The 24,634-nt window shown below is 48.9% G+C and overlaps 1 protein-coding gene across 1 annotated transcript in view; it reads left to right on the forward strand.

The window, feature by feature from the left end:
- Positions 1-2,407: 2,407 nt before the first annotated feature.
- ONECUT1 (one cut homeobox 1) overlaps positions 2,408-24,634 on the forward strand; it is a 32,908-nt gene continuing 10,681 nt past the window's right edge. Inside the window, exon 1 of the mRNA XM_079913181.1 lies at positions 2,408-3,595. Within this exon, the coding sequence (XP_079769307.1) occupies positions 2,491-3,595 (1,105 nt within the window). The 5' untranslated portion in view covers positions 2,408-2,490. The remainder of the gene's footprint in view (positions 3,596-24,634) is intronic.

Below are 24,634 nucleotides of genomic sequence, written 5' to 3' on the forward strand. Positions count from 1 at the left end.
TTAAAATATGGGGAGGGCAAACGGTTTAGCTCAAAGTCTGCCTTCTACGTTAACCCATTGTTTGGTCTCATATAAGAGCTACATGCTCTATGTTGTAAGAAATGAGAACAGAAACAATAAGGAGCCAAGAATTCAGCTTCCCACCAACATATTGTGATCCACTAGGCAGAAAATATGTTTTAAGTTTGCGTATATGTACTTATGACTAGAGAGCTGTAGATACAAGAGTAACTTTAAATAGAGTAATTTTGTTTTCTGAGTTCCTTTTTGTCACTGTATTTTTCCCAAAGACCTTCTACTCTCTGGAGGTTTTAAATTACTAAATATTCATTGTGCAAGCTGATGCTAAGTCCACTGAGATGGACCCCCATCTCCAGGACCTCCATAGGCATTGTTTGGACAAAACAGGAATGTCCGTGGTGATGAAACCAACCAGGTTAACCGATCTCAGGACATGACCACTTTCAAGGAAGGCAGGTAGAGTAACCCACTGGCCTTGACCTACCTTGATCTTGATGTTGCCCAGGCGGTGGTAGGGACCTGGGCAGAGATTGGCCTGCTCATGCCTTAGCCGGTGAGAAGTTTCCCCCAAGGATTGACTGGCCCAAGCTTTTGCCTAAGGGACTCAGCCACCACTACTACTACCATTCCACCACCCTGACCTCTCCTAGAGTCTGGGAACATTCCCAGCAGAGACACCGGTGGTGGGCTCCGACCCAGTGCCCTAGGAAAGGAACATACAATCTGAGTTTGGCCACACTCACTTTGTTCCATATCCGAACCCATATACCCAGGTTCTGAGAAGCTGTCCCCCATTGTGACCACCACTCGCCCGGGGCTGAGGCTCGGCGCTGACCGGGTCATAACTGCCAAGGGCTGGACAATGGGCACATCTGTCCTTTCTCTGAGGGATGAAAGCACCTAAGCAGACACGCTCTGCCTTTTGTTACGGTTTTTTTCCCCTTTCTTTTGTAAATGAAAGAAAGCCGCGGCATGTGGCGGCCGGCCGGGTATACGTCCCACACTGGGGGCCTCCCCACGCGTCCCCACCAGGCCCAAGGACCAGGTTCGATTCTGGATTGGACCGTGATTGTGGGAAGCGAACAACTACGCCCGAAGCTGAATTGATTTTCAAATCTGGAGGCTTCTCGCAGGGACGCCGGGAAGAGGGCGTCCCTACGGGCCAAGAAGAGACCGGCGCGCCTGGTCCACCCTGCCGGCGTCAGTCCTTCCCGCAAGCAGCGGCCTCTTGGTGTTTTACCAAGAGGGCCATGAAGAAACCGCAGGAACAGCCACTCAACACACACACACACACACACACACACACACACACACACACGCACACCGAGTCATTCACGAAGCGGCGCGCCGCCTTAATTATCAGCTGAGCCGGAGAAGGACCCAGGCGGAGGAGGACAGCGAGGTATGGCCGGGGCTGGGACTCTTGGCACTAAGCTCACCTCTTCGCAGAGCATGGAAGAGTCAGGGTGGGCAGAGAATTATCAGGGAGGACAGAGGTTGTCGGGTCAACAGCCACCAGGTTGACCAAGGCCTTTAAAATATTTGCTCCCCTCCCCCTCAAAAGGCCAAGCACCTGAAGATGGGGAGAGCGTGGACTCCCAGAGGCCCTCCCGGGAAACAAGCCAGGGTGGAAGGAGTGATGACAGCAGCTGAGGCTCCCCGGGAAACCTGCACCGGGAGGCAGCAACTGGAGAGAGGGGCGATGGCTCTCCAGGCATACTGCGCCACCCGGGAGGCGAGCCCAGCAAGTGTGGCCAAGGGCTGGGAAGGGAGCCCACCCGAGCCAGGGAGCCGAGAGGGGCCCAAGTTTCCCAGGGTTGCGGTAGCAGCCCCAGATCGTGCTCTACGTTAGACACTCGCACGTGCGCACCGCTCTCCCGCAGCCCAGCGCCTTACGAGCGGCGCTGGGACCCCCACCTTCATTTGTACGGGGACGTCACCGGCCGCGCGCGCTGGGACTGAGGGGGCGGGGCTGATCCGCGCGCCTGCGCGCTGCGCCCGGCGGGCGTGAGGGCGGGCCGCGGCGGCGGCGGCGGAACAGCGGCCACAGAGTCTGCAACAGTAACCGAGCCATGGCTGGAGCTGGCCAGCGGCGCGGGCAGGCAGCAGCCGCGGAAGGCGCAAGGGGTGCGTCAGGGGAGCCGGGGGCCTCACAATTCTAGGAAGGAGAGGGACGTGAGGGGGCCGGGGGCGGGCGGGCTGGGGGCACCGCGCTCGCCCAACGGCGCGGATCCTTTCTGGAAATTAATATTTAAAAAAAAAAAAAAGCCGAGGACGCAGAGGGGAAGGTGGGGGCAGGAGGGAAGGCGAGACACACTGAGAGGGAGACAGAGCCCCACAGTGAGAGGAAGGAAGGAAGGAAGGCAGCAGTCGCCAGCAGCCGATGTGAAGACCGGACTGCGTGCGCCCTTCGCCGCCTCTGCCCGGCCTCATCGATGTTGTGTCCGCCGTCCGCTCGCCCAGATCACGATGAACGCGCAGCTGACCATGGAGGCGATCGGGGAGCTGCACGGCGTGAGCCATGAGCCGGTGCCTGCCCCTGCTGACTTGCTGGGCGGTAGCCCCCACGCGCGAAGCTCCGTGGCGCACCGCGGCAGCCACCTGCCCCCCGCGCACCCGCGCTCGATGGGCATGGCGTCCTTGCTGGACGGCGGCAGCGGCAGCGGCGATTACCACCACCACCACCGGGCCCCCGAGCACAGCCTGGCCGGCCCCCTGCACCCCACCATGACCATGGCCTGCGAGACTCCCCCAGGTATGAGCATGCCCACCACCTACACCACCTTAACCCCTCTGCAGCCGCTGCCGCCCATCTCCACCGTCTCGGACAAGTTCCCCCACCATCACCACCACCACCACCACCACCACCACCCGCACCACCACCAGCGCCTGGCAGGCAATGTGAGCGGTAGCTTCACGCTCATGCGGGACGAGCGCGGGCTGGCCTCCATGAATAACCTCTATACCCCCTATCACAAGGACGTGGCCGGCATGGGCCAGAGCCTCTCTCCCCTCTCCGGCTCCGGTCTGGGCGGCATCCACAACTCCCAGCAAGGGCTCCCCCACTATGCCCACCCGGGCGCCGCCATGCCCACCGACAAGATGCTCACCCCCAATGGCTTCGAAGCCCACCACCCGGCCATGCTCGGCCGTCACGGGGAGCAGCACCTCACGCCCACCTCGGCCGGCATGGTTCCCATCAACGGCCTTCCTCCACACCACCCACACGCCCACCTGAACGCCCAGGGCCACGGGCAACTCCTGGGCACGGCCCGGGAGCCCAACCCTTCGGTAACCGGTGCGCAGGTCAGCAATGGAAGTAATTCAGGGCAGATGGAAGAGATCAATACCAAAGAGGTGGCGCAGCGTATCACCACCGAGCTTAAGCGCTACAGCATACCACAGGCCATCTTCGCGCAGAGGGTGCTCTGTCGCTCCCAAGGGACCCTCTCGGACCTGCTGCGCAACCCCAAACCCTGGAGCAAACTCAAATCCGGCCGGGAGACCTTCCGGAGGATGTGGAAGTGGCTGCAGGAGCCAGAGTTCCAGCGCATGTCTGCGCTCCGCTTAGCAGGTGAGCGGGCCAAGGAGCTGGGCGCGCGGGGAGATAAGGTATTGGGGAAGCTGAAGGGACCCAAGGAGGCAGGGAAGGAGAGAGCTCTGTGCACGCTTCATCCCGTCCTCCTTTCACCGAGAGGGGGGTCCCTAGGCCTGGAAGAGCCAGAGCGTGGCTCCCGGGAGCGGACAGCCTCTTCCAGGATTCAGTGCATTGGGCTGTGGAAGGCTCCGGGAACTGAGCAGCGCGGCCTGGGTGATTGCAGAGGAGCATTTGTGTTGGGAGACAGCGCAGGAAGCTCGCACCACCGTAGGTGGAAAGAAATCCCAGCACCTGGCTGGATACGGTCTGTGCATCGCTTCTGGGTTTGGCACTCCAGGTTTGTGGGGCGAGAGAGGCGACGCGTGCGTGGAACTGCGCGCAGGTGCTGCCAGCCAGTATCCCTGGCACATACCCGGGCGCTGTGCTGGAGCGTGCGGGAGCTGCCCGCCAATGTTTAGCTGAACTCGCTGCGGTGACCCCGCTCCCGCGCTCACTTTAGTGGCGCGGGGTGGGGTGGGGGGCTGGAGGGTGGGGAGCGCACTCTGGGAGTTCCAGCAAAGGTTCCGAAGCCGCGCGGCGGTGGGTGTGTGGCGCAGACGCTCCGTTAAGGTTTAGGACGCACTCTGCGCTTGTGACCGGCTGTAGAGAGGGAGGCAGATCGTGCCAAGGTCCAGGTGAGGGCGGCCGAGCAACAAGGGAGCTTCTAGCTTAGCCCAGAGACCGATTTCGCTGCCGACTCGCTTAGGGCTTCGCATTTTGTTTTATTCCTCTGCATGAATTTTCGTCTGAATCCCATGCAGGGGGTGGGAGTGTGAGGGAAAAAAACAAGTCTTCGAGCAGAGATCTCCGGGCCCAAACACCCCGAGGGCCTGGTGTTTCCGAGTTGAGCGGGAAGGTCTTGGCGGCGCTGCGTAGACACTGCCCCCAGTTCCCCCAGCCTCTCTAAGCCAAGGTAAGGGGAAGGCTCTGGCCGGCCCACCGGCGGAGGGGACAACTGACCCCAGCCTGAATCACACGGGGGATTTCAAGCAGATTCAGCGACCCCCTAGGGCGGAGGACAAGCGGAGAGGTACAGCCAAGGGCAGCTGAGGGTGGACTCGGTTTGATGAGACCCGGGCTGAGTTGATTGACTCCTGGGGTACATGCTGCCACACCCCCACCCAATCTCAGCCCGACGACCTAGCCTGAGTCCTGGCGAAGAAAAAGGTAAAAGCCGGAATGAGGGTTTGTTAATTAACTGATCGTTCTCCATTAATTCGTCCCTGGAGAACGAGAGACCGTCAATCCGCGCAGAGCCGTGGGCACTGAGCAGTTTCACAGTCTAAAATCAAAGCAAGAGGCCAGGGCCCCCTCCCCCACATCGTGCGGGCCAATGAGAAGCTAGAGGGAAGCGGGTGCCGGCGTCCCCGCGAGCCTGCGACTCCAGCCGGATGCGACCCAAAGCAGTCCTGGGGTCTGGGTTCTTGTGGCCTCCCTGCTGGAGCTCCGCACCGTCTGAGCCTCTGCCCCGCCAGGTTTTCCAGTCCAACCCCGCGCTCGTTGGCTCCAAAGTCCCCACGAGGACTCTTGCAGCCTGAGCCCAGAAGCCAGGAGAGGCTGGGGTAAGGGGACGGCAGGGGGAAGAAAGAGGTTGACAGGGTACCCTCTGGGGCTCCCGCAATTCCACTCTCTAGCTTTGTGTGCAGCCACCAGATCGCCCCATCCCATGGGTAGACCGAGACCCGAGGGCAGCTGAAGTTCTGGAAGGGACGGCCGAAAACGCTATTCCTCTCCCAGACTGATATGCCTATGCCGGCGTCCAAGGTAGTGCCTTTTCACACGCACACGCCAGCCTCGAGCCCGGCTTCAGGACTTTTTACCGAGGCAGTGCACACACAGGCAGGTTAGTGGGGCTGGGGGAATGGAGGGAGGGGATGCAAATGGAGAGCCGTTCCCCCCCACCCCCAGGGAAGCTCGTCCCAAACACCCCACCTCCTGAAGGCGCTTGCTCAGGACTTAAATGACTCTCCTTCCCCACTGCCTCCTATTGTCCCCCGGAAAGACAGACTGATAAATTAGGTTCAGGGACGACCCCGGAGCCCTGGATACCCGCCTTAGCGCCCTGCCCTGTACGAGCGCCCTCTCACCTCCTTGCATGGGCAGCCCTAGTACTGCTACCTGCACACGGGAAGTGCGGTGGACGTACCCGCCCGGGCTCACGGGACTCAGGAAGTTACCGAAGGGGCCGCTGCCTGGCACCCAGCAGCGCGTAGAAAGTCCTGCCCAGCCTTTGGACGGAGGCGCGTGGCCTTTTCCTCGAGAAAAAAAAAAAAGAAAAGGAAAATCGGAGACCCTGGCGGGACGTGAGTTTGGCGCCAAACCCCCAGCGAACTCGTTATCCTAAGACCCGGATGCGGGGTTGTCTCTCCCATTTTCCTTTCTTTAACTTCATTAAAGGGGTGGGGCGGGCTGGGATGAGCGCGCGTGCGGAGCCAGCCGGGATCAATCCCATTACGCAGCAAGAGCCAAGACTTGTTTTTAAGTCACCGAAGAACAAGACCTCCCGTTAACATTTTAATTTGGTGGTGGGGGCGGGGGCGGGAGGAACGAGGCCGTTTCCTGAACCGTTCAAATGATCTCTGGTAGGCCCTGACTGCAGGTGACTAAAAACGGATTGCAGGGCATGTTGGACGCAGCTGTGAGACATTGCCCCCTCCTCCCCACTGCCAGCTCCCGTGCACGGAGGGAGGTGCCACTCGCGGCTCTTGCTCGCCGTTGCACTCAAAGACCCCTTAAACTCGTTTCTACCCCATGCGAGGCAAGGCCCATCGAGGTCGGCTCCTTCGCTGGGTAGCGGGAGAGTGGCTTCTTCATGCCCTCCTGGTACCCCAGGTTCCGTACAGCCTGGTGTGGAGGGTCAAAACCCTCCGCCCGCCCGCGGCAGCGTGTTTGGAGAGGCGCTTTCTCTTCACGAAATTACATCGGCTGGCGGACGACGGGAGACAGGAGGAAATTCTCACCAAATTAACTACCTTTAAAAAATCAATATATGTTCCCTCAATGTAACACTTGCTGCTTCCCCATTAAAGTGCAGCGCAACCAGGCTCACGCTGCGTCTCATCCCAGGTGGGGAGGGGGGGCTGGGCTGTGCCGGTGGGTGGGTGCCCCGCCTCTGACGTGGGCGCCTATTAAGACGCGGGGAGATTAGCTTCCAATTAAAGATTCCAGAAGGCTCCGGCCTCAGTAGGGGGGAGCTGCCGGCGCAGGAAGAGGCTGCCACTGCACACCCACCAACGGGTGCTGCAGAGACCTAGCCAGCGAGGCCCGGGGTCTGGCAGGGGTGGGTGGTGCGCCGCTTCGACCCTGCGGTATCTGGAGGCGAAGAAACCTCCCAACAGCGGCGCCAGGGAGCCAGACGGGTCTCCAGCACCCGGGACTGCTCCTGTTTCCTGGACGGGATTTGCCCCAGAACCACCCGGGGACCGGGGGGCGTGGGGGGGGCAGTCTGACCAGGAGGTGGCCATGAGAAAGTCTCGCCCGGACCAACATGGGCCATGTTTGCCATAAGTGGCCTTGCTGCCTGGTTGATTGATAACTAACTGGCTCCCGCGCAAGTCCATTTGCTTTTTGTTAATATTTATACCAACGGGCGACGTTTCAACTGTCCCCTCCCTTCTCTGGGCCATGGGAGCCAAGCAGAAGGAGTTCGATGCTGAGCCCTGGGAACTCCACTTCTCCAGTCCTCGAAGACTCTGGGCCGGGAGAAAAGCCACAACTGGGCGTGTGGAATGCAGGAACTGGAAGGGTTCCTGGGCCCAAGAGTCGGGGGAGAAGGTGCCAAGTGGACTGGTTCCCCGCCACGCCCGGCGTCTCTGCGGGGCGGTTCTCGGGCAGTGCAGCTGCTCTCAGCCGGCTGCGGCCCGAACAAAGGGCCCGCGGGGCGCTGCCGACAGCATCCGCCTAGCAGCCTGGGGGCCATGGGGGCTGGCTGCCCCGGACGAGAGCCACCTCCGAAGCTTTATGCTAGACTCCTCCCAGCGTGGCCTGGGGGCCAGCCAGTCGTCAGGCGGAGGCCGAGGAGTTCCAGAGTCCCCTCACCAACTCAGGCCTAAGGGTCGCCCGTGCTCCTGGAGAGTTGGCTAGGGACCCCCGCCCACACATACACACACACACGCCAGCCGAACAGGTCTGGCTGTTGGGGACAATCCCCAGAAGGCTCTGCGTGGGCCTTTCTCACAGCCCATGTCTGATTCCTGGAGGGTGTGGAACAATAGTTCTCTCTTGCGGCCCCCACTGGGGAACACAAACCCCAGGGAGGAGAGGAAGGGGCGCATGGAGTTAAGAAGTGTGCACGTGGTGAAGGTTGGAGCGGAGAGTTTGACTAAAGTGGAGGAGACCTGCTGCTGTGGCTTGAGGAGGCCTGATGGTTATTTTGTGGTGACCTGGTGTCAGAGCATCGAGCCCGGCTGCCTGAGACAATAAACCCTGCGGCCTGTCCCGAGGGTGGTTGGCTCTCCCGCCAGCGGGTGCAGCCCCAGGCCCTTTGGAAGCACCCAGTGGGCAATCGGGGTCAGTAGAGACCCAGTCCTGCCGTCGCTGTTTTGCAGCTGGCACTTGGGACAGTCTGTGCCAACAATAGCACCGTTGTGTTGTAGCAGCAAAGCAACTCAAAGCCCAGGCTGCATCTTTCTTTATCTTCAAGCGCTCAGCGCACCACAGGAAGCTAAGCTCGTGCCCTCACTGATGCCCTCCTTGTGGACTCATCTTCCCCAGTAGCTGCGCATGCCCCCTGCGGGCCGCGAGGCCAGGCACCCAGAGAGCCTCTGTGGTTCAACCCGCTGCGGAGAGGAGAGGCTTTGTTTTTAGAACATTGATGTCTTAGTGATTTTCAAAATGAGAACTATTTTGACAGGTAGAGAGTGTAGTGGAGGGAGAAAAGGATACCTAGCGGATCTGTCTTGCTCCTAAACAATTCCTAGGTATTACCCCACTGATGAGACAAAATTGCCATCCCCCCAAATTATACCCCAACTCTAACCTCTCAAGATGCATGTTTGGAAATTATATCCAAATTATACTTTTGCTGGCATGTTTTAGTTTGAGACTATCAGGGTCACAGTAGAGAAGGTGACCCTGGCAGTCTGAAATGGGAGGTTGGGGCTCGGGGTGTAGTGAAGGGAGGGTGGATTAGCGTTCCCTTTGTTGTTTCCCCTTCCAGCTAACTGATGGGAGTTAGAAGCCTGCCCTGAGGCTTTGAGCTTGAAGGTCTTTGTTTGCTGTCTGGTGGGCTGGGTGAAGTGCTCTGGGAGGCCTAGCGGCCTGGAGCCCTGGTGCGGAGTCAGGACCCTGGACAGGGCCTAGCCAGGCCTGTTGCCAGGGTTTCTCTTGCCCCTGGTGGGTGGCTAGGATGGCTTTGAACAGTTGTGATGAGGAAACAAAAACTAACAGCTAATATTTCGAAGTTTATGAGAAATCGTGAGGCCCCACCAGTAGTACACACGGGCACGGTCAAGTAATGGAAAAGATCAAACCTATCCTCGTCGATCAGGTGGTTGATCTTTTTCCTCCCTCTCCAGCAGCTTTCTGTGTGCGTCTGAGTCCATGGGCACACCTGCTTATACAATCGGAATTCGAGTCCCTATGGGTGTGACAGGGGTTGGATCATTAAGCTAAAACGTTCAATTCAGTCCCTTTGATCCGTGCTGGGGAAAATCTATAGTCATCTCTAATCTACAAGGTCTTTGAGGAGGTTGTTACATGAGCTGTTTTGATGTCATCATTTCCACATTCATGGCAAATTCAGCTAATCAAACAGACGCTGCTACCCAAAGTTCTCAGAAGAAATAGTTCTTACGGTGTATATCGGTAACATTTATTCTTGATTTCCTTGTAAGAAAGAAAATCCTCAAGTCTAATGAAGGTGGGTAATTAAAAAGGAGGTTCTCAGGTGTCTTGCTCCTCAAAATCCATAGTTAGAAGCCTCGCCCTTCAAGTAAGAGTGCTCAGTGTTCTTTGTAAATTCCATATATTGGAATAGTTAAACACCAATTTACTATTTTAAGCCAACCAAGGAGCCTTGACGGATTGGATGAGAAGTGACTAGTCTCATTTCAGTCCCCTTGAAAACAGCAGTTTCCACACTCTTGGCAAAATTGAATGGTCCCCAACCTAAAGTAGCAACAGAAGGAGGGTCCTATTGAAGTCATAGTAGTTAGAGGATAGATTTCCTATAATCTTAGATAAAGGATTCAACAAGTATTCATTAAATACTATTTTCATTTTGTGTGTATTTAAATAAGATGGGTAAGCACCTTTGGAAGAAGAAAGCCACATTATTTTTACATGAAAAGTGTCAGCCTCACAGAGTTTAGCAAAAAGGAAAAAACTGATTTCTAATGTGAATGAATTTAGTGCATAATCGTAAATTACTGTCTTCTGTCAACAGATTTGCACAGACTTTTATTTTAATACAAGTATGTTAATACTAATGAAACTTAATTTTCTTCTGAAATTGTAGGATTGGCTTAGATGACCAGACCAATCACAGGGCAATCTTATTATTTTGATACAAACATATAAATTTATGTCTTATCACAGGGTCTTGCTATAGAATCATCCCCATTATGTTCCTCCCAAAAGATGTTACATGATCATAAAGTTGGAACAAATTAGCTTCTAGAAATTTTCTTCTCCTTTAGGTGAGACAATTTGATAAGATAACAGCTGAACAGAACCAGACCTTGAAGTACAACCCTCACATTTTTCTTGGCAAGTGATAAGGAAGGAGTTTGTGTCCATTGTGTACATTTTATTAGTCAGGTACTGTCTAGGCACATAGATGTTCTCATTTAATACTCACTGTCTGTGCCAGTGGCTCCCAAATCTTGCTATGCATTGGAATCATTTAGGGATCTTTTAAAAAAAATGATCCCTGGCTAAAACCTCAAATATCCTGGCATCAGTAGTATAGGGCATGACCTGGGCACTAGGATATTTAAGAGCTCTGAGGTGATTTTAATGTGCAGCAAAGTTTGGGAGCTGCTAGTTTACAGGGCAATTACCATTATTTTTCCTGTTTCTCTGTTCAATGAGGTTGAATAACTTACCTATGGTAACAGAGCTGGAAATCACTGAGACCCTGAACTCAGCTTTCCCAGCTCAAAGCTCAGAACACCCTTACCCTCCACCCTGTGCCTCGATTATGGGTGCAAGTCCACTAGGTCAGTGGACCCAGAATGTGGAAATGTCTGATCCACTGTCATAAACACCAATCTGGAAAGTCTCTGCATAATAAGATCTTGAAATTAGAAAATGTGTGTCTTCCCTCTGGGACTCTCAAAGAGAGTTACTTGTGGAAACTTATTTCTTTTTTACTCAAGACTTATAAGAGAGACTTTTTATTGCTCTCTTTTGAGGAAGCAGCCAGAGGGAATGTGAGGCAGTCACAGAGCTAGACGTGGAACCCAAGTCTCTCCATCCATTTGTTCACTTAAACAATTATTCACAGGCAAGACCCATCTCATTAGATGTTTTCTGTGGGTAGGACTGGTCCATTGGGAGCCAGCCTGGAGGAGGGCCCAAAGGCCCAAACCTCCCATTCTTTCAGGCATTGGTGTTCTGATCTGCACTTGCACAGCAGTTATATTTCTTGGCTTCACATCAGTGCCTGTCTTGCTATTCCAAGCTTGCCTGTTACTCATGTTTTAGGACTCTGCACTAAAAAATAATAAATTGACTTAAACTCTGTATATATGTTGGCAATCATCCAGAGGGCAACTTACAATTTCCCTCAAGCACCGCAAGTTTCCAGTTACCCATGCGTTTCTCATCTCCCTTTGCATATGCCATAGGGTACGCAGAATCGACAGTTTCTGAAATCGCTACTTTCATTTTGCATCTGGTGATGACCTCGTAGTCCCAAAGAGAGGTTATCAAAGGAACATAATAAACTCTATGCTTTTCGCTTTCTTTCCTGATGTCTTCTAAAACAGATCAATGGGGGAAATTAAATAAATAAACGAGCGAAGCGCGCCACCTAGTGACCCGTCTGCTCACTGCAGGTGAAGTGCGTGAGAGGAGTGGCTAACGCGATTCAAGTATTGATGGAGTCACAAAAATCGTTCATTAAGGCAATTTAATCTTTACTATTAAATGTCCTTTCAATTCATTTAGGGTAATTAAGATGCAGTTAAAGTGATTAAATTCTAATTACTTATGCTAGACAAAGACATATTTGTCACACTAATGCGGTTAACTAAGGACTCAGAAAGAAAGTTAACATTTACTTCAAATGATGCAACTGGAAAAATCAGTTCCTCTTTTCGTCATTAATCCAGTGAGCTGGGTGATTATGTAATGGCATTACAAGCTCATTAAATAGGGGAAGTGCTGATTAAAATGACTGCTGGGAGGAAAACCTGAACCAGGAGTACCTCGGTACAGTTTGGTCAGCATTCCTAGCAAAATTACTTGGTGTCCTTTCCCTCCAAGCCCGCCCCCCGCCCCAAAGCAATAAGCAGCTCCTGAGTCTTATCTTGACATTAAAAGAGGGATGCCGGGCTTCCCTGGTGGCGCAGTGGTTGAAAGCCTGCCTGCCGATGCAGGGGACACGGGTTCGTGCCCCGGTCTGGGAAAATCTTACATGCCGTGGAGCGGCTGGGCCCGTGAGCCATGGCCGCTGAGCCTGCGCGTCCCGAGCCTGTGCTCCGCAACGGGAGAGGCCACAACAGTGAGAGGCCCGCGTGCCGCAAAAAAAAAAAAAAAGAGGGATGCCTCTTGGAAAGCTTTTATTGCCAGCCTGCCGACATTGTTAAACCAAAGATATTTTCAAATGGTAAATGGATTCTTGGGGTAGAGAGGAGCAAGGCATTTGGACAGGGGAGGTGGAGGGAGGGTTTCCTGTAGGAAACAGCTCCAGGATGAAGATTTCCACTGCAGGCTTTCGAAGCCACTCTCCTCCTCACAGACACCCTTCCTATTAGGCAGTCTTCCTCCCCTCCCCAGTTGCATTTTTACTGCTTCGTATGTGGGGACAGATTCCTTTGTACACATCATGCTTCTTAGGCACACTCTGAAGAGCACTAAGTACCTCAGCTGCAAACTGGTCTCTTTTCAGAGTTTTCCGCCATTCACAAGTAAAGGCATCTAAGATTATATACCATCGGATTACTGAGGCTCTTTTGCCATGATATCCACAAACAGTTCCCAGCCTCCTACGATAGGTTAATTTTGAGTACTCAGAAGAGGAGGATGAATTGAAATTTCACCGCATTTGAAGTTGGCCTTCCTCATAAAATGGCTTCTTAAGCCCACGCCTATCATTTGCCTGGGGGGATGATCCAAGGATGAGGATGATCCGCCAAAAAATTGGGAATTAATTTCCCCAGGGGATCAGTGTCTTTTAATACTGTTAAATTTGCCCATTGAAAACCATTACTATGGAGATTGCATCTTTCCCCTGTTTATCCCATTGAAATTCAGTATTACTGTTTACTTCACAAGAAGCTGAAGTTATCAAATTCATCAGTCACGGAAGTCAAATAACTACCTTTTAAAGATAAGTTGGCAGTTATTTGAATATTTACGGAGTCATTTTTAATTTACTAGATTGTGTTATCTTAAATTACTAAACCAAATAAACACATTTAAAAAAAAAAAAACCCTAGACTAAGCAATGAGAGCCCCAGAGACAGGTTCTTGTACTAATTAGCTCTGAGACCTTGTCATTTATTAAATGTAGAATGAAGGATTTGGCCTTAGGGTCCTTCCAGATCCCACATTCTATGAATGATTGCCTTCTATGATGACTGTGTATCCATGACAGTCTCTCTTCTCAATGTAATGCTCTGTCCCAAAGTCAGGATTCAACAAGGTGTAAGTCCCTGGCGCGCCCATCTCTTGGGCAGAGTCTCAGATCAGGCTCTCCTATCAGATGGCCAGTAGGAAAGAGCCTTTCCAGTCAGGAGCACTGCCTTCTGGCACAAAAATATTTCAGCTTGAGGTTACAATACCCGCGTTGGTAAGGATATGGATCATCAGGAATTCATGCACTGCTGGTGGGGATGTAAATTGCCACCATTGCTTCAAAAGATAATTTGGCTTATAAACCTGAACCCACAGCTGAACGAAGTCTACCCCTTGGTATATACCCTAGATACCCCTTGGTATATACCCTAGATAAGCTCACAGGTGCTCCTGAAGATGAGTACAAGGATGGTCTGTAACAGCGTTGCTTCTAAGAACAAATAACCAGAAACATCCCAAATGCCCACTGACGAGGAATGCAGGAATAAACTGTGCTGTATTCATATAATGCAGGAGTATATTGGAGTGATGAAAATGAATGAGCCACAGCTATACATAACAGCATAGTTGAGTCTTAGGAACAGTGTTGAATTTCTTTTTTTTTTTTTTTAGAAAGAACAAGCTATAGAAAATCACACCAGAACAATACCATTTTTATAAGGCTTAAAAGCAAGAAATGCTAAACAACTTATTGTTTAGAGATACGTAAGTATGTGGAAAAAACAAGTTAATAATAAACTCAAGTTCCTAAGAGTGGTACCTCCAGTAGGGAAAGGCTAGAGATAAAAGGAGAGAACACCCTTGTAGCTTCACAGACAGCAGATGTTCTAGTTCTTTTGTCAGGTGCTGCCTTCACCAGTGTTCATTTAGTTCCTGTGCTTCCTATCTTAAATATACATGTTTTGTAACAGGTAAATATTATTTAATTTTAACTTTGGGGGGGAAAAAGATTGTTTCTGTCTGATTCCCCAGCCCGAACAACTTGGACCAAATAAACCCCAGGACATTTCAGTTGTCATTTACACAGTTCTTAGCCCTGTACTAAATGTCAACTCTCTTTGGAATTATATCTGGCCAACTGTGGACAGGGCATAAGATGTGAAAGAGGAAATTTCATTAGATATGGAAAGAGTGGTTTTTTCTTTATTCATTTGAGTACAACCATGACAGTGCTGTGCTCAGTACTGGGGATGTACTGAGCACAAACAAGTCTTTTGGAGCTCATAGTCTAGGGGGGAAGAGAGACAAATAGCTTGGTTGCTTTTTTTGTGCCAAGAAGGAACGGTTTAGGGTGTGATGAAGGAATAGTTTTGAAGCTCTGGAAAAAAAAAAAAAAAAACAGGACTTGGTCAGAAATGGGGAAAGAGGTTTTCAGGCAAAGGGAACAATAGCATGTGTGGATGCCGTGGGTAAAACCCCTTTGCAGAAGATTTCTTGGATCCGAATTATTGTATAGCTGGAAGCTTGTTTCTTCCCCAGCACGGCTGAGTGAAACGATGCCTTCCCATCAGTAACAAAAGCTTTCTCCAAGGCTGTAGTTTTTTGTAGTGGGGAGGGGTGGGCGGAGAGTTTCATATTCCTCAAATCAGGTTGGTGGCAGAGAGGTGGCAAGAAAATATATGCTGATTAAAAAGCCTCCCAGGTGATTGTACTATAACTCCAAGTTGATAATTAGAATATTGATATTGAGCACTACAATGTACAAAATAAACAACAAGGACCTACTGTATAGCACAGAGAACTATATTCAGTGTATTGTAATAACCTATAATGGAAAAGAATCTGAAAAACAATATATATATATATATATAACTGAATCACTTTGCTGTACACCGGGAACTAACACAACATTGTAAATCAACTATACTTCTATTAAAAAAAGAATATTGATATTGAGAATTTAAGAGCAAATGACTTATATTTTTGCCCCTTTGTTATTTATTTTACCCTTTTTCTGGAATAACCTATAGTTCCATAGTTTTATGTATATTTTTAAATGATATATAATATATATAAATATTATATCATTATATAATATTTTACTTCTTTTATCTCTTTTGAGGTTAAAAGTTCACTCAAAAATTCAATATTCCTAATTACTTAGCCATAAAAAGAAATGAAATTGAGTTATTTGTAGTGAGGTGGATGGACCTACAGACTGTCATACAGAGTGAAGTAAGTCAGAAAGAGAAAAACAAATACCGTATGCTAACACATATATATGGAATCTAAAAAAAAAAAAAAGGTTCTGAAGAACCTAGGGGCAGGACAGGAATAAAGATGCAGATGTAGAGAATGGACTTGAGGACACGGGGAGGGGGAAGGGTAAGCTGGAACAAAGTGAGAGAGTGGCATGGACATATATACACTACCGAATGTAAAATAGATAGGTAGTGGGAAGCAGCCGCATAGCACAGGGAGATCAGCTAGGTGCTTTGTGACCACCTAGAGGGGTGGGATAGGGAGGGTGGGAGGGAGACGCAAGAGGGAGGAGATATGGGGATATATGTATATGTATAGCTGATTCACTTTGTTATACAGCAGAAACTAACACACCATTGTAAAGCAATTATACTCCAGTGAAGATGTTAAAAAAATTCAATATTCCTATAAGAATGATTGTATCCATACTCTCCTCCCTCTGAAAAACTCTTACTGTTCTCTGGGTCCTTACTACTCAGTGTGGTCCCCAGACCAGCAGCAGAACATTAGGAAATGCAGTCTCTCAGGTTCCACCCCAGACCTACTGAATCTGAACCTGCACCTTGACAAGATCCCTAGGAGATTCATGTGCACATTCAAGTCACTGAGGGTCATATTACATCATTCAAAAGGTCCATTTTCCTTCATTTGCCCTCAGGCTGATGGAGTACCTCCTATGTGAAGGGTGCTGGGCCAAGTACTGGGGCTCAAAAGAGGCACAACGTGCCGTATCCTGGAGGAGCTCACGGAAGGACGTGTGCGGGGAAACAAATACTTACAATGTCCTTGATGAGTGCTGGGATAGGCAGGAAAACAGTTATGTGGGAGCAGGGAGGAAACTGGAAAGAAGACTGAAAAGAGAGTACATAGGATCTTGTATGCCTGTGCCATCCAAGGGACTTGGGTCTGTGACAGCAGGAGCTGAAGGAAGTTGTAACCTCTAGTAGAGTGAAGTTGTCAGGCTTGTGCTTTTGAAAGGCAGCATAGTGTGAGCCGATAGGAGAAGTAGCAGCAGCAGGGGACTAGCTAGGAGGATGGCAATAGATGATGAGGGTCGGATTGCCTGCCATTGTCAGCAGAGATGGAGAAAATATATATTCTTTTTCAGATTCTTTTCCATTATAGGTTACTACAAGACACTGAATATAGATTCCCATGCCATACAACAGTTCCTTGCTGTTCATCTATTTTATATTTTGTAGTGTGTATCTGTTAATCCCAAACTCCTAATTTATCTCCCCCTCCCACCCCATTATCCCCTTTGGTAGTCACAAATTTGTTTGCCATGTCTGGGAGTTTATTTCTGTTTTGTAAATAAGTTTATTTGTATCATTTTTTAGATTCCACATATAAGCGATATCACGTGATATTGTCTTTCTCTGTCTAACTTACTTCAGTTAATATGATAATCTCTAGGTCCATCCATGTCACTGCAAATAGCATTATTTCATTCTTCTTTATGGCTGAGTAATATTCAATTGTATATCTACACCACATTTTCGTGTTTTTTGTGTTTTTTTTTTTTTGTGGTACGCAGGCCTCTCGCTGTTGCGGCCTCTCCCGTTGCGGAGCACAGGCTCTGGACATGCAGGCTCGGCGGCCATGGCTCACGGGCCCTGCCGCTCCACTGCATGTGGGATTCTCCCGGACCGGGGCACGAACCCGCGTCCCCTGCATTTGCAAGCGGACTCCCAACCACTGCGCCACCAGGGAAGCCCCTGCATCACATTTTCTTTATCCATTCATCTGTCAATGGACATTTAGGTTGCTTCCATGTCTTGGCTATTGTAAATAGTGCTGCAGTTAACATAGGGGTGCATATATCTTTTCAAATTAGAGTTTTCCCCAGATATATGCCTAGGAGTGGATTGCAGGATTATATGATAACTTTTTTTTAGTTTTTTAAGGAACCTCCATCTGTTCTCCATAGTGGCTGCACCAATTTACATTCCCACCAACAGTGCAAGAAGTTTCCTTTTCTCCACAGCCTCTCCAGCGTTTATTATTTGTAGACTTTTTAATGATGGTCCAGTGCCTTTTAAAAATAACTTCTTTGTAAAATTATTACTACTAATCAAGAAAAAAGGTGACAAGGATCACCCATAACACCCCCAAACAGAGATAACCCCCTTTTTGTGAATATCTTTCCAATCTCTTCTCAATGAGATGATCCATACATACTATATTATAACTTTTTAAATTAAAAATCCCATGTTATTAAATTTATGATAGAATATTTGAAAATACATAAAAGAAAACTGGAGACAATAAAAACCCCTGGTAATGCCACCATTCCTGACCCCCCCCCCAAATACCTCACCAGTAGCACTTATTCATTTAGCAGATATGTATAGATAGGGTATTTACAGTTTGCAAGACAGCAAAGAGGTCAAAGCCCTCCCTCTGCTCCTGGAGCGCTCTGGATCAAAAAGCTTTCTGCACATTTTATGTTTTACAGCTATGCTATAATTTAACGAATCCCCTATTTTTGGATGCTTAGGTTGGTCCATAAATTGATTGGGCAAACATAAATTTTATGACTATATAATATTTCAGAAGCATCATAATTTACATAACCTCTCCAACAACCTTTCATTGGACATTTCAATGATTTCAAGGTTTTGGTTTTGTTTTGTTTTTGCTATTATCAGTCAATGGCACAGCAGTCAGCAACATATGCAGAACTTTTCTGAATATTTGTTTTCCTCTTTCAAAAATAATTTTTCTCTCATAACTTTGGAAAATATGAAATACTATAAACATACGACAGGATCAAATCATCCATAATCCCATCACCCAGAGTTGGTACCTGTTTATGTGTTGGTTTGTTTCCTTCTAGCTTTTTTAAATTACGTAAATAAGATACATTTTTAATTTTAATTTTTCACAAAATTGAGGTCATAAAGAATTTACAGTCAAACTTATCTCAGTGTCATTAAATATTATTCAAAAGCATGATTTAAGAAAATTTTATTTGGAAGTTGTTTTCAAATTTTTCAAAAGGTGCAAAAATAAAATAAGAACATAAACCATTTACCCACCAGTTGACCAGTTGTTAACATTTTGACCCATTTGCTTTATCATCTGTGCGCACATGCATGCTCTCTCTCTCTCTCTCTCAATCTCTCTTTCTCTCTCACTCTCAAATGCACAGAATTTTTTTTCATGAACCGTTTCAGAGTACGTTACATACATCATGGCCCCTCACCCCTACATACTTCAGAATGTATTTCCACGAGTATGAACCTTCCCTTCTGTAGCCACAGTTCACTTTTGTCCGTTGACCCAGTAATGTCCTTCACAGCATTGTTCTCCAGGAGAGGATCCAGTCTGGGATTAAGTTTTATATCTCTTCTTTTCTTTAATCTTAAACATTTCCACAGCCTTTTTTAACCTTTTATAACATCGAAATGTTTGAAGAATATAGTCCCCACTTTAAAAAAAATATTTCTCATTTTATGTTTATCTGATGTTTCCTCGTGATTAGATTGAGGCGGTGCTTTCTTGCCCAGAAAGCTGCATGGGTGAGGTGTGTCCTTCTCTGGGGATCACATCTGGAGGCCCATGAAGTCTGTCTGTCTCCCACTTAACTGGAGAGTTAATTTTGATCACTTGGTCGAGGTGTTGCCTAATTTCTCCACTGTATAATCACATATTTTTTTCTCTTTCTCTCTTACAGCTAATAAGCAGTCTGTGGGGAGATACTTTAAGATTATGCAGATATCCTACTCTTCATCAGAATTCCCCACAGATTTAGCATCTATTGATTCTTGCCTGACCTGTTTATCACGACGGCTTCAAAATGATTTTCCATCTCCGGCATTCCTGCCTTGTTTGACAGTCAGCTCTCAGCTTTCTTCTGTGAGCAAGAGCCCCTTCTCTCTTGTTTACGTATCCATTTGTTATTGGATAAGATTCACACATTCCTTTTTTCCCAATGGTTTCTAATTCAGTTCTGTACTTACCTATTTTGGTGTTCAAGCTGTCTCACATTTGACAGTGGGAGCCCCTTTAATCTGGTTCCTCTGTTCTTGTGACTGGTTTCCATCATTCTTTTCCTCCTCCTTCTCCTCCATCTTTTTTTTCTTTTACTTTCTGGCATCATAATAAGATGTTCCAAGCTCATCTGTTACCTACCCTGTCCCAGCCCTAGAATCTGCCCTTCCTTGATGAGCCCTGGTTTTTTCTGGTGGGGAATGGTATGAGAGACCAAGAAGGCCTGGTCACTAGGTGTGCTCATGGCTAGTAGCATGACTTTGTTTTTTGGCCTCCTCAGAAAAATCCAGGAAAAATATGCATGTATATTTACACACACACACACACCCCCCACAAATATACATATGCACTCATACATATATAATATACACGTGCACATAAACATGCTTACATACATATTTTTAAAATCATGAGTTCGCACAAGTACCTCCACATCTAATTGCAATATATCCCCGTAGGATTTCTTCTTGCCTACCCTCATTCCATAATTGTGTGTCCCTTCCTCTACAGTGAGAACCTGGCACTCAATAACATATCCACCCCCCAGCACACACACACACTTACTCATTTGCTCAATCCTAAAATACATCTAAAATAATTTCAAAATTGCTTCAGCCATACCTGTAAAATAAACAAACCTGCTAAAAAATTTTTCTGTAACATTCATTTTCAATTCTTCCCCCATTCATATGCCCCAACATCACTTGGGAACTTGCTAGAAATCCTGCTGATTCAGAAACTCAGGGGAAGAGCCCAGTAATCTGTCTTCGTACAGGCTCTCTAAATGATTCTAAAGCATACTAAAGTTTGAGAAGCACAGCCTGAAATATGCAGAACAGGTTTGTGATATGTGTGTGTGTGTGTGTGTGTGTGTGTCTTTGTGCCAACATGTTATTATGTAAAATAATACTTTAAAAGATTAAATGTAGCAACCATAATACAGGTGCAGTGCAGACTAATAACAGTCCTTTTGTCAGCATGCGAGTGGAGGTGTGATGTAAAAGAAGATAAGCCCCCAGTTATTTGTTTCTGTTCCGTTGCCAGCCTGGTGGATAATCAGGAGGAAGAGGGAGGCATGGGTGTGAAGTACCCTCATTTGCCAGAGGGGGTGCTCTCCAGCTCCACAGCAGCCGCCCCTCTGCCCCTTGGCATTAGGAAGTTCTATTAGTTAATGACAGAATCTCCTCCAACTTTATCCTAAATTACCTGGGAAACTTGTTTAAAATGTGTGTTTCTGAATCCCATTCTCTCAGAGAATCTAATTCAGTAGGGATAAGATAGGGTTCCGGAATATACATTTTGAACAAGCCTCCCCGTCATGCTCCCAGGTGATGTTGATGTGTTGAACCCACGCCTTACAATTTCTGCTCTGGACTCTAGACCCTGTTTACTCAGAGTGCCATCCTGGACCAGCAGCTGAGCAGTGAGCAACTGGGAGCTTGTTAAATGTGCAGAATCTCAGGCTCTGCCCAAAGCTGCTGGATCAGAATCTTCATCTTAACAAAATGTCCAAATGACTCAAGTTTGTACACTCAAGTTTGAGAAGCACTAATTTAGAATAGTGATTCTCAGCCTAGCCTATGTGTTAGAATCACCTGGGGACTCTAAAAGGACTGTGTCTCGAATGTCTCCCCATGTTCTCTGGGGCCACATCTGACTTATTTATCCAACAAGGATGCTGAGTATGCCAAAGAAATAATCCATGGTCTACTCTTACAGAATTCATGGATTCCTAGTGAGAGAGATGGGTAGGTAATAACTAATTATCTGGGGAGCTCTGTGGGCACAGGAGACCACAATTCACCCCAGATGAGAAGGGATGGAGAAGCCTTAATAGAAAATGAAATGCTTGAGCTGGGCCTTGATTACATAGGGACAAGAAAGAGAAGGAAGGACATTCTGGGTGAGGGGACAGCTTGAGCAAAGGAATAGAGGTGTGAACATTCATAGTGTATTTAGGACTGACGTCTGAACAGTGTGGCTCAGTGTGGATGGTGGGTGAGCAGTTGTGGGAAGTGAAGTGGAAAAGGTGATTGGGGTCAGAGGGTCAAGGTCCTTGAATATCTTAATGGAGCGGCCAAGAAGGGCTTTCCTCTCAAGCTTACTAGAGACCCTTGTGAAGCCAATTGTATACTACATGTGTCATTGGGAGAACAGCATTTACAATTGACTCTACAGATGACTTTCCAGAAATGCAAACAAGGAAAACCACTAATTTGAAAGTAACTGTGAAAAACATCTGATGACTTGGCGAAAAGTCAAAATTGTAGGTTATTTTTTAAGGAGTTCCATTTTATAACTTCCAATTGCTGTGAATATTATAAAGTGTTATATATGGCTATTAATTAAAGAAATGGGATCAATAAGCTAAGACTTACAATTCACAATAGGCCTGCATGAGATAATAATGCATAATAAGCATGTAATTCATCAGGTCTGCCATTTGTTTTGACTGTTTTGCAGAATCAACATCATAACTAGGGCATCGATATCACATATTTCCAATTATTATTATTATAGCCCAAACTATTGAGGGGCTCTTTAAGATGAGGGAGACTGATGTGATAAAACCCCAATGGATCAGGCATTAACAGAAGTTTAGGAATTTAAAAATCAGAATTCCTGAGCCAACCTTTCATTAAAGAGCCACATTACCTTTTGCTACTGACTGAAGGAGCAGGTGCGAGGCAGCAGCTTTTCTTCCCACCGGTTCTTCTGAAGCTGCAATGCAGGGAAAGAGCTTCGAGGAGGGAAGGGTCTGGTGGTCATGTCTCTTTTGGTGAGTCTCAAAAAGCTTGGGCCTGTGCTCAGGAAAATGTGTGCATGTGACAGTGAATGGCTAGCAAGAGGATGGATGCAGGTATCACAGGGGTATGAAAATGCATTCATTTAATAGGATTCTCAGTTCACCTTTCTGTTTCACGTTCAGCCTGTACCACAGGGAACACTGAAAAAATGAGAGAAGACAAAGCAGAACTAAGATAGTCTAGAATCACACAAAAAGGGCTGTTTCAGGAGCCATGGAAAGTGAAAGCTGGTGTGATTCTCTGATGTCCTCCCAGTCTGTGCCTGAGGAATACCTGAGCCCCAGCTCCTCCACACCATCACCACCTCCACACCATCACCTCCTCCACACCATCACCTCCACACCATCACCACCACCACACCATCGCCTCCTCCACACCATCGCCTCCTCCACACCATCACCACCACCACACCATCGCCTCCTCCACACCATCACCTCCACACCATCACCTCCACACCATCACCACCACCACACCATCGCCTCCTCCACACCGTCACCTCCACACCATCACCACCACCACACCATCGCCTCCTCCACACCGTCACCTCCACACCATCACCACCACCACACCATCGCCTCCTCCACACCGTCACCTCCACACCATCACCACCACCACACCATCACCTCCTCCACACCGTCACCTCCACACCATCACCACCACCACACCATCACCTCCTCCACACCGTCACCTCCACACCATCACCACCACCACACCATCACCTCCTCCACACCGTCACCTCCACACCATCACCACCACCACACCATCACCTCCTCCACACCATCGCCTCCTCCACACCATCACCTCCACACCATCACCACCACCACACCATCGCCTCCTCCACACCATCGCCTCCTCCACACCATCACCACCACCACACCATCGCCTCCTCCACACCATCGCCTCTTCCACACCATCACCTCCTCCACACCATCGCCTCCTCCACACCATCGCCTCCTCCACACCATCACCTCCACACCATCGCCTTCTCCACACCATCACCTCCACACTGTCACTGGACCCTGCCCTGGTACTTTTCTCAGATCCACCATTTACTATTAGGGTGACCTTGGGCCAATCCCTTAACCTCTGAGCCTCAGGCTGTGCATTTGTAAACAAACGTAAACTTTTTTTTTTAACCACCACCACGATTTTATTCTTAAATAAATGCTCAGTCTAAAGCCAGGTTAGGCAGACAGGTGGGTGGAGATCAGAAGAAGTGCAGATCGTGGGCACCTGTGAGCAGTGGGGCTGCCCAGGGAAGCAGCCTACAGCTGTAATAGCACCTGCTTCCCACAGTTGTTGAGTGACATCATAAGGTGATACATGTGTGTGGCTTAGCACAGGGGAAGCAGCTGTACATTTCAGCTGATCCTCTTCCATCCCCCCCAGGCCCAGGCAGCCTCTGCCCTCCTTTGATCATAAAGTCCAGTAGCCCTGCCTCTTGGGCTACAGCTGTGGAGCTGTCCCTAGAGAAGAGAGATTGATGGAAATATGTTATATGCTGTCTCCAGAAGGACTCCAGGCAGCAGATGGGAGGGAAGGCAGGTCACTGTCCTGGACAGCTCAGTTATAGAAGCAAACAGGGTGGGGTTGTGAGAGGTTCGGGCGACTCTTCCAGCCTGTGTGTGATGCAGCAGACCGCTCTTGGCTTTAGCTGCTCCCCATCTTTCCTTCTCCTTTGGGTCAGCTCAGTTTTCTTTTGCTTCCTCTCAGAGCCGATATCCACACGGAGACAGCGTCTAGTGCTCCTCTGTCCCCCTACTGAAACTAGACTCACTCTGGTCCCCCTCCCAGGCCAGCGTGGGTCTTCCGTGCCCTTCCCGGCCTGAGCTCCCCTCATGCAGCCCGATTTCCTGGATGGGCCAACTGCCATCCTTTCAGCCAGAGCCTTCTGGCTGACCACAGGCCTGCTGCCTGGCCGGCTACCTGCTCCTACCCCACGCACTGTGGCTCTGGGTTCCCGGGCTCCCCTCACCAGCTACTCCTGCCCGTGTAACCATCCTAGGGAAAGTTTTCACGATGTGTCCACCATGCTGGCATCTGCCTCCAGGGCACAGTGGAGTTGGAGGTCACCCAATGAGCCAGCTGCGTGCCCATAGGCGAGTCTCCTGACCTCTTTGACATTGTTTCTTCGCCTACAGAAAAAGACATAATACCCATTTCTACCTCACCTGAGTTTTGTGGGGATCACGTGGGAAAGTTTAATGGAGGTGATTTAAGTACCATA

The sequence above is a fragment of the Stenella coeruleoalba genome (assembly GCF_951394435.1).
Source record: "Stenella coeruleoalba genome assembly, chromosome: 2".
In the NCBI taxonomy this organism is placed as follows: domain Eukaryota; kingdom Metazoa; phylum Chordata; class Mammalia; order Artiodactyla; family Delphinidae; genus Stenella; species Stenella coeruleoalba.